General features: G+C 43.4%; 1 protein-coding gene across 3 annotated transcripts in view; it reads left to right on the top strand.

Moving 5' to 3' along the window:
• The window catches only part of NPNT (nephronectin), a 54,204-nt gene that overhangs the window by 37,565 nt on the left and 5,859 nt on the right, over window positions 1-10,780 (top strand). For all 3 annotated transcript variants that reach the window (XM_075421389.1, XM_075421390.1, XM_075421388.1), the window contains 2 exons: window positions 7,705-7,800; window positions 8,119-8,217. In XM_075421389.1, coding sequence (XP_075277504.1) covers window positions 7,705-7,800; window positions 8,119-8,217 — 195 coding nt within the window. The remainder of the gene's footprint in view (window positions 1-7,704; window positions 7,801-8,118; window positions 8,218-10,780) is intronic.

The following is a 10,780-nucleotide window of genomic DNA, read 5'->3' as shown; positions in this document are numbered from 1 at the left end:
CTGAAGGCATACTCCACTTGTGCTCTAGATGATAAGAATTTGCATGATGCTAGTAGTGTGATCCTTAACGAAGCTGGTCTTTTCTCCTCTCTTTTGCCTCTTTCTCTCCTTTCCACTTTTTTTTTTTCTCTTTTTTCTCTTCTGGCCACTTTGAAAGTACCATCTAGGTAGTGGTCACTGGTGTCCCCTGCCACCTTCTCTCTGCCCAGAAGAGCATTTATGTAGTGAGTGCACGGAAGCATTTGTTTAGGATTTGAAGCCTACACGCGGGTGCAAAACAGTTTTGTTCCAGAAGAATGTGCTACCTTGCCAAGGAAAGCATTGCTTGTAGAGTAAGGTGTTACTTCACCTATTGAATCCTGTTACTGCAGGATTTTGTGCGGAAGGGGAGGAGTTACATTTCTTCATGTAGGACATCTAGAAAAGCAAGCAGGAGAATTATAGCCACCTACATTACTACAGTGGGATGCCCAGGGCGTGACTTGGCCTGTCCTCGCCTGCTCTGAGTGCTGACTTCTAAGGATAACACAGAGATACTCATACGTCCCCAGATGTCTTCACACCAAGGGTGCAGCAACGTGGGAGTGTTACTGCCAGGTAACTGCTGAGCTCCTGGGCATTAGCTGGGCCACAGATCTGACGACGTGCCTGCTCTTGGCCAGTGGCAAATGCAAGGTAAAGAGCATGAGCTCAATTGGCTTTCGTGTTAGCTTGCAGAGGGGGTTTGCTGGGTGGGTGAAGCGTCAGGTTCCTGCTGATATGCTGCAGGCCAGCCCTAACCCTGCTCCCGGCCCCGGGGAGAGCAGCACCTGGCTCTGTTGGGCTGCAGCTGCTTGGCGAGAGGCACCGCAGGCTCAGGACGGCCGTGCCGCCACTGAGCAGAACCCAGTGCCTCCCGAAAGCATTCCTCGCAGCCAGACACGGAGTTAACAACCACGATGTTAAGACAATACAGAATTTTAAACTGAAATCATTAGTAACATTTAGCTAACCTCTGATGGGCTGCTTTGGACGTGCCAAACCCTCCCCACCTCCAGAAACATTTGTGAATTTTTAACTTACCTCTCCATTTCCTCAGGGAAGGGGCTTTTGCAGCTACTTCCTTCAGCTTCTTTAAAACTCAATTGCTGTTTTAATCTTGCCTACATCAGACATCTTTGCAGTTTTCCTGGGCTGGGGATACGAGCTAATTTCATTTGGCTTATACAAGGTTCATTTCCCCACATCATCTGCTTCTCCAGTTGAGACGGCAAAGAAACTAGTTGTCAAAAATGCATTTGCACAGTGGTCCCCATATGCCTGCCTGAAAAGAGAAGAGAAAGCCTCACTCTTGCCACCTTTATTGATTTCCCACGGGAGAATGCAGGCAGCAATTCAGTTCACCTTGTAACACTTGTTATCTTGGAAAACAGGAGGAAGTTGCTGTTAGATACACTCAGATCATGAAACAGGACTTAATTTCAGTTTTGTAAGGTCTTCAGAAGAGTTACAGTGTTGTCTTAGATGGCTGCTTCCTCACGTGTCACTGAGGGCAGCTTTGTCCTGAAAAGTCACAAAAGGTGGTGTTGCATCGCACAAGGATGGGCACGACCCAGCACAGGGAGCACTGCAGCCAGCAGCCACTGGTAATTCTGATCTGCCAGCCCTTAGCTTCTGCTAAAGACCTAAATATTTAAAGTTGTGTTTTTAAACTAGGTTATCTTGTGACGCATGGACTTTCTCCTTTGTTTTTTTTCCCCGCAGACTGAAGCCTTAGCCAATCTTTGACAAAGTAGTATGACAGAAAATGCTGCTTTGCTCAGCCAGCTGAGTAGGTGGTACTTGTGGTAGGCAATCCATGGCAAAGGGCTAGCTGGTGCACTGCACACTGATAGATGTCCTAGTGCACTTGACCAGATCCTGCAAACATACTTGTGGTCTAGGATTGGTCCAGATCAGGAGAGGAGAAATACCTGCGCAAGCGCGATTGTTTTCTGCAAGCATCTATCCAACCTTAATCTTCCATTATTTAACCTTTTCTTGAGCTTGCCCTTGGTGACTCGTTGCTCCCTATTTTCTCCCTTCATTGTTATTTGACCTGCCTACACACTGAGTAAACTTGTCCTAAGGTTTCACTTCAGAGCACTCTTGAATGAGCTGCTCAGCTTGAAATCAGCTGGGGACCGGTGAAATTGGTCTGTTCAGTGGTGACGGAGCACAAATGATAATAATGCTGCTAATGTTGTTTAAATGCCTTTGCAGATTTTGAAAGGTCTTGGGTTGTTGCATTTCTTTAGATGCTTTACCCCTTTTTAAAAAAATGCCTGCAGTGACTTTGGGGAGCTGCTTTTTCAGAGAAGAAAAAAATGTGTATTTTTTAAAATGGAATTCCTACACTTGGCCTTTGAACCACTTAGTCAGATGCAGACAGTGGAATCTGGCACCAAGGATAATCTTCTCCTGATATGGATATGGGGGGAATGGCAATGAGGGAGGAATGTAGTGATGGCTTAATATTTAACTATTTCAGGACTGATACAAACTACAGTGAAGTACAGAGGAATCTTCTTCTGGTTACTCTATACATAATGTTTCTAACAAGTAGAACATACCTCTCAATCAGACTATGAATTTCTGCTACTATTGGGAACTGGGTGAGGGTGATAAGCATTAAAAGCATAAACTTAAAGACAAAGCATAATACTAGATCTTAGAAGATCAAGAACAAAACCCCTTGTCTGTATTAAAAGAGTTCAGCAATTTTCCTTCTTAGCCCTTAGTGGAGCTGAAAAGATTGGGGTTAGGAGACTTTTCTTATACAGCTATTAAAAAAATTTAAAGGTTAGGTTAAAACTTGATTCCTTCTGCTCCCCCTTTCAATGACTGAAAAGCCCTTAGTGCAGTAAATAAAGTTATGTGATCCTTGAAACTGTTGAAAAAAGAGAAATGTTGAAAGCAAAGAATGTGAGTTTTTTTATTCCCTGATATCAGTAGAGTAGCATCATTATACAATAGCATTTCATTTGTCTTTGCTGTTTTGGCACCTATTAAAATGTATTTGTCTTAATATTTAAACATTTAAGATCGGCACTTTGTTCCTGTTTGTACTCTGGAGCTAAATTGTAAGATCTAGGAGTCTTACAAATCACATCATTGATCAATCTTCCAGCTAGTTTTATCCCCAGATCTGATACGTAAGCTTCTGTGGACCATGTATTTTAGCTGTGTTTCCCTGAGACTCAGTTAGCACTCTGCGCCTCCTGAATAGCTGCTCAGAGAAAAGCCATCAGGTTACTTTTCAGAAAATCTTCTGGAAATACATCTAATAAGGTACTTGATTTAGCTCAAAGTTAATGAGCCTTGTAACTGCCTGAGCAATGCAAGATTGGACTTCAGAGTGGTCACGCACTAGCACCATTTCTCCCCGCGTATGCAAATAATACTGCAGAGGGTGGGACAGTCCGTGAAAGCCCTGCCTGAGACAATTTTCCCTGCAGAATTTCAGTCTGCAGAGTTTTGGGCAACATATCCTGGACACTGCGGGTATCTGGATAAAAGGGTGAAGTGTACCTCTCTGTTGCCCCTTCTTTTTAGCCCAGCATGCATCAAGTCTTCCCTGGCAGAAAACAGGACATGTTTTTGTTTACGAAGTCTGACTGACCTCTGGAGTACCCTTCCTTTTAGCTATTTTCTGCTAGTTCTGCGTGAGATCTCATCACCTGGGGGGGTTTTTTGGAAGTGGAATTTAACAACTGTCAGTCATAACTATTCAGACAAAAAATCTTTGTCCTTTGTTGTTGTCGTTGCTGTTTTTAACAAAGGGGAAGCTTGGACATTATTATTGTGTGGAATGGAATTGCACAGAACACAGTGTTTGTTGTAAGGCAGAACACGGCATTATTAATAGTAATAACAATTACTAATAACATGAAGCTTGCACTCCATGTTTTGTTTTGGTTTTGTAACACCAAGACGGTGATTATTCTGTAATTACAAATAACCTGACATATGTACGCACCATCTCTTATACTCCCAAACTCAGCAATTAGCAAGTGAATGCAAAAAAGCCCTACTGTTTTCCCAGAGGATTAAAAAGCTGAAAAGAAATCAGTCTTACGCAGTTATTAAATGTTCCCCCCCCACGTTCAGGCATCTGTGAAGAACTTAGCTCATGAACTTTGAGAATACGGTACTGTTGATGTATTGGCTCACTCAGAGCTTATAAAATTCTCCAAGAAAAAGAAGCCAAGTTTATATTTAACAAGCTTTATCAAGCCATTGCAGTTAAGTGAAAAGCACACTGATAAAGTACACGGAAAGGGCTTGGAAGGCTTGCAGAAAAATAGTTGTGCCAAATACTTTCTCCCACGATTGCTACTCAACATATTAGTCGTCGGAGCAAAAAGAGGTGTACACATGGATCATATTTAGAGTCCTGCATCTCTTGTTTTGTATCGAGTGCACATTCCTCTAATTAGGTCTGAGCACTGAAGTGACTGGTTTAAAGCTCTGCAACATGTTCTTCTAGAAGCTCGTAACAACAGTGTTTAGAGAGGACTTCAGAGGAATGTTTTGAAGAAATCATAGAATGGTAAGGGCTGGAAGAGACCTTAAAGATCATCTGGTTCGAAGCCCCCTGCCATGAGAAGGGACATATTCCACTAGACCAGGTCGCTCAGAGCTCCATCCAGCCTGGCCTTGAACACTTCCAGGGAGGGGCATCTACAGCTTCTCTGGGCAACCTGTTCCAGTGCCTCACCACCCTCATGATGAAGAATTTCTTCCTAATATCTAATCTAAATCTGCCCTCTTTTGGTTTAAAGCCATTCCCCCTTGTCCTGTTTTATCGTAGAGCTTTAATTATAGGCAAATACATCAACTTTAATTTGGAGAGTGCTTGTATGCGTGCACAAATGTGACTCAAATTTGTACAGAATAGCAATGCATTAGAGATGGTATTTTGGTAAGTAAACTGAAGTAGTTTGGAAAATGAATTTGTAATATTTCCTGCAGTATTTTCCATAAACAAGAGCTATGGGGGACTGAGAAGGGGATCAACAGGGCAAGCACGTACCTTGAGACTGTGACCCCTGAGTATCCTACAAATCCTAGAGCGTGGCAGTGGGTTTCCTCAGTGCTCTCTGCCACGGTGTTCATTCAGATGCCAGACTAGCAGCTACAGTACAAACGTACGCTGTGCTCCGCAGTTCTGAAGCAAGTTGCCGACTTGTTCTTCATGGCGTAGGAAATGAGCAGTATTTATTTCCTTAGCACAGTCCAAGAAGAGGAAAGGCAAGGTGAGAGGCCGTGGGGGTGCAGCGTAGATGTGTTTCCTGTGTGGGGACTGCTGCGTTCCACGGGGAGCAGCAGCGTGGCTGTAACATCAGGCGAAACTCCACTGTGAGGGCTTGCCTAAGGTGAAACTGCAGTCATAGCACTGTCCTGCCAGGAGTGACCATAAGTAACCTCCAGGATGCTGTTAGTTTAGCAGGCTTTGTAAGTAAACACTCCTGCAAAATTTGCTGCCCAAGTGGCTGGCCACAGTAAGCCAAGAAATTGAATCACCGGTTTTTAACATCCCTGAGTGAACCCGCCGCAGCTGAATTTAGATGGTGCTGCTAGCTGCTGCGTGTACCACCATGGCGATGGTCTAGGCACACATACGCCGTTAACGCACATGTCTACTCCATAGGCCGCTGCTCATGGTTGTCCGTGACTAGTAGCACAGTTAGAGCAGTGTGAGAGTGCGTATGGTGTTATTGTGCCAGAACAGCTTATACCATCACGAGTAGCTCTGTGCAGGGGTGACCCTCGCGGTATGGTGTGCTTGTCCAGCTGTCCCACCTGTGTGTTCGGTGGAGCTCTTGGGAAGGACAAGGGTGTACTGCTGGGAGGGCTAAAGGGTGACTGATGGGCTCAGGGCATGCCTGTTTCAGTTTTTTGCTGCCTAAAGTAAGCAGATATTTTTCTTCCTTTATACATTTGAATATAATATTTGTGCATAAATGTACTGCAGGGTGATTATTGGCCTAGGTGGTATGGGCTGTGCACATTTGTAAGGTGCCTTTCATGTTATATCTCAAAATTCTAAACACAGAAGCAAAAAAACCCAGATTAAACAAAACAGCAAAAATAATATTACAAACAATGTATCCTTAGAAATTAACAGGCCTTTACTACCCAAGCCAGCCTGAAGTCATTCAGGCTGTTTGGGCATTAATAGCTTAGACTGCAAATAGACATAAACCAAAATCTATAAAGGATTAAAAAAAAAATAGAAAGAAGACATAATGATTCCAAAAATTTACTATAATATTAAGCTGTTAATCAGTTTCCTACAGATTTCAATACAAGATTTCCATCCAAGATCTGTAGCCTGTAATACTGCTTTTGAAATACATTAGCCTTTGGTCGGCCTTCTACCAGGCTGCTTATTTTGTCCTAATTCCAAAAAGCAGGAAGCTTCTTCACTCTTGGTTTTCATTTTCCTTTGTCTGCTGGCTTTAGGGGAGCTCTTGCAGCAGTGCTTACTTACGGGTTGTCCTAGTGCAAAAGAAGTTCCTTCTTACCTTTGATTTGATTTCCTGAAAACAACAGTCCTTTATTTCAGTTTAGAACTGTAAATCATCTCCATTCTTGTTCTCGCTTGTGGAAGAAGCCTATAGAGGCATTAAGATACTTATTTTAGCACCGCAAATGGAAAACGTCTCAAGTTTTTAATAGATAAGGCGCTTACAAATACCACAGGTGTCAGAGGTGTCTCCAACATCTAAGGACATGTCTGAGACGCATTGCTACTGTTATTAATAATGCGCTAGACCTGTCTCTAAGGGAGGAATTTCTAAGACAGGTCTATCCAGTGCAATCTGTTTATCTCTAGCTGACAGCTGTCCATCAGGCATGACATTGGCGTGTTATTTCTGGAGACTCACACAGACTGGCACAGCATCTTCAGAAGTCAGTCGAAGTCTTTGTGGCCACCTGACTTTGGCAGCCATTGTTCCCACAAAGACCTCTTAGATTTCAGGTTGTCCTGGCTGCTGAATGTCTGATACCCTCTGGGCCCGTTGATCACCGAGGTGAGAACAGCAGCTGAAGGACAGACTTTGCTGGAAAGCAGAAAGTGTAATTACAGTTGAATTCCAGCTTTCACTAGAGCTTCTCCTCCTCAGCTCTCAGCACAGTCCTGGTAGTTGTTTTGGGAGCACTAATCCTTTGCAGGCAGAGCTGTGTTCCAAAGGTTGGGTGCGTGTGGGGCCTCTTGAAGTGCCGCTGCCTCCTGTTGAGATTCTCCCGTAAACACCTGTGGAAGGCGAGTGGATCGGCAAGTTGGAGCAAGGACTTTAATGTGGCTTTTTTTTATTGAGAAACCACTATCTTTAAAAGTGCATGTGGAGGGGAATAGTGTGCTTCAAGGTTAAAGCTTTTTTTCTTTTTTTTTTCTTTTTTTTTCTTTTCCTGGTTAAAAAGGGGCTTTCATTTGAAGAGCCTTTAGCAGATTTGGAGTCACCTTTTACAGAGCTCAGATAAATGTTACAACATAAATCATAAATCACATAGGCGTAAAGTTTATGAATCTTCATGTCAAATATAATGAAATATAATGAATTCTCCAAGAAAATCACAATGCCCAGAGCTGCTCCGCTGTTTTTTTAATGAAGATAAGGAAGTAGGTCACTAACTAGCTTTATATCATTAATTTCTGAAAAACTCCTTTTCTCACAGTTCCACGCCAGCCCGGAGTGAGCAATAATCTGTTTGAAATACTGGAAATTGAAAGAGGGATTACTGCCGATGAATTTGAAGCAAATGATGACCCAGGTAAAGATCACGTCTCCTGCTCAGGGCCTAGGGTTTAGGATTTTTTTGAGATTTCTTCGGGTTTTATACATTTCTGCAGGACTCCTACATCTTTTGCCCCTGGTTTAAGCTGTGCTTTGTAGAAAGAAAATACCCCACCCCCTAAGTGAACCTCTGTATATAGATTCTTTTTCTGGTGCTGCTTCTGATGATTTTAATTTTCATACTTGCTAGTAGTGTCAGCCACAAGGGAAATTGCTGTAGTTCTCCAAACAGAACAATCCAAATCACTTTTTTCTTTTTTTTTTTTTTTTTTACCCTCTGCTCTGCTGTGCCTAGGTGTGCTGGTACACAGCTGTAATTTTGACAGTGGACTGTGCGGGTGGATCAAAGACAAAGATGATGACTTGCACTGGGAACCAGTGAGAGATGCGTCAGGTAAGGCGCCTGGGTACGATCGCGTTCTGTACTTGGAGACCCACGCAGGCTGGAGGTTGATGACAGTTGTCGCCTTGTGATGAATTTACACAGCTTCTGTTCCCTTGATTTCCGGGATAGTTCACACCCGCACTTCTTCTGTGTATAAAAATCAGACCTGAGGATTCCCAACATGAAAGGGCAACGGAGAATTGGCACTTTTATCATAGCTGGTATCTTTACAATAGGAATGTCTCTGAAGGAGCAGTAAGTGTATTCAGTAAAAGATTATCTGTCTTAAAAGAATCAGAAAGAGCAAAAATGTGGACTACAGAATAACTTTATTTATGGGGAAACAAAGCTGATTTTTCAAACCACCACGCAAACATAATTATTTCTGTACTACTAGCAAAGTCATATAAAGTGCTGGAAATAAGTCTTTGTTCTGCTGCCAGATACAATGTTCTACTTTAACCTCTCAGTTTGATTTTTGTTGAGTTCTCCTCTCAGTTACAGCAACCTATGTCTAGGAAAAAAGTAACTGGCAGGAAGACCAGTGAGGTGCTCAGGTGAAGAGACTTCTGAAAATTGCTATGCTTGGGATGGTAAAAAGCGCCCTTGCAGTGAGTATTACCGGGGACGGTGTGCGCTAGCCACTTGCAGAATTCCTGTTACGGAGCGTGGCCCCGGCGCTGGTGGTCAGCTGAAGCTGCAACGGCTCCCGTGCATGCACCTCTCTGGGCGCAGTCCTGGCAGCGCTGCACCCCTGCAGAGCTGGACACCGGTCGCATTTTGTCCCCTGCCGATTTTGCCGCATGGCACTGAGAGGTGGGCTGCCCTGGACTGCGCACCCTTCCCTCAGCGCCGGGGGTCGGACACGCATCTCCTGCTCCCCATCGTGATGGGATCAGTTCTTCCCCAGAAGAGCAGCCTTTGAAGCGCAGAGCGCTTACATTGTGTGAGGGGACGGCAGAGTTGGGCAGGAACGCACTCTCAGGCAGTAGAACGTTACAGGTTAAGGGAGGGTGAGGGCACTGGGAGCCATTTTCCTCATGCACCAGCTCATCGTAGACGTCTGTCTGTACGCTGTCATTGATGAGGCAGTCGCTCGCCACGACGGCAGGTACCTGGCACTGTTTTCAGGCTATTCAGCAGCGAAGTGACGGGCTGTCTTCACTTACTGGGCAGGCCCCCTCCCCACCCGCAGGCATGCTCCAGGGTCGCCTATGCTCCTTACGACACTTTAATTAAAACATCTCGTGAGGCAGAGCTCCTCCTTCCTTCGCAAACAGGCATCTGTCTCCTGCTGGCACAGTGGCATTTTAAAAAAGATCACACGTAATTCAAACATCTTTTTGAAACAGTGGATTTAAACCCACTTTGTTTCTGAGAAAGTCACTCACTCAAAAGCATATTCACTATCTGTACTCAAAAACTGTTGTTAGTACATAGTAAGTTCAAGAACTATGATTTTTAACTGGCTGCTTTTTTTTTTTCACTTTTTTTTTCTCCTGCGTTGCTTCCCAGTCAGGGACAATCTCAGCTTTCTGTTTCCTGTGTAGGTTCTGCTGCTGTTGACATAACCTGTTAAAACTAGTCCCTTGAAGTCACCCACCCACTCCCGCCTCTCTGGAATACCTTGTTGCAGACATTTATTTTCACAGCTTGTTCCCGAGTGTTTGCTTTCACCTTTCAAAGTTTGCTATTTATTGGTTTATCAGAATCTGCATTTTGAAAGGTGCCGTGCTGAAGCCTTATAAGCTTATCTCGCATGCAGAAAACGCTGATTTGAGGGGACCTTTTCCTGCAGGGGCTTGCCTGCAGACACGTTGGCTTTGTGCATACCTAAATCTGTTTCCTATTGATTGGATTCAGTCACTGTAACTATCTGAAACAGCTGCAGTTAATGAGTCAAGGCAGTGCATTTATAGCGATACAACGCTATCTACAACAAACAGGTGCAGTCATGTAAACGATTGTGCTTATTTTAACAGTGACCTTTATGCAAACACGACACATTAAAAAAAACCCAAAACAAACAAACAAAAAACCACAAAAAACTTTAACAGATCCTTGCACAAATAGATCCCACTTCATGGCCAGATGCAGATCTGGGGCCCCTGACAGCAGCATAATACTTGGCTTTGTTAAATCTCACTGAGACCAAAGGAACTTACAAACCTGTGTAGAAGTGGTGAACTGGAGACAAGGCTGGCTTTGCTTTTGAGTGTGTAACAAGCTGTGGTGCATTGTCATTACACCTCACAGCTTTTGAGGGAAATAATTGTGGCTTTCAAAAAGAAACTGTCAGAAAACAAAGCTGTGGTTGAGTAGTAGCAGGGAGACAATTTAAATGTAAAATATTTTTCTGTTCTATAATTAAGTAAAGACTGTGTATGTCAACAATATTAAAACCCCCCAGTATTTCTACATCATCGATTTCAACTAAGAAGTCTACATGCCACTTTTACTTTAAGATCATTAAACTTGGATTTTTTTTTTTATAAAAAAAGATAAGAATCTTTTTTTTTTAAATCACATCAGATTTTTTTAGGTTCTCAGAGTAAGATGAAAAACCCTTAAG

This window comes from Opisthocomus hoazin, chromosome 5 (genome assembly GCF_030867145.1).
Source record: "Opisthocomus hoazin isolate bOpiHoa1 chromosome 5, bOpiHoa1.hap1, whole genome shotgun sequence".
Taxonomy (NCBI): domain Eukaryota; kingdom Metazoa; phylum Chordata; class Aves; order Opisthocomiformes; family Opisthocomidae; genus Opisthocomus; species Opisthocomus hoazin.
The sequence above is the reverse complement of the archived record's forward strand: the minus strand, read 5'-3'. Positions and strand labels throughout refer to the sequence as shown.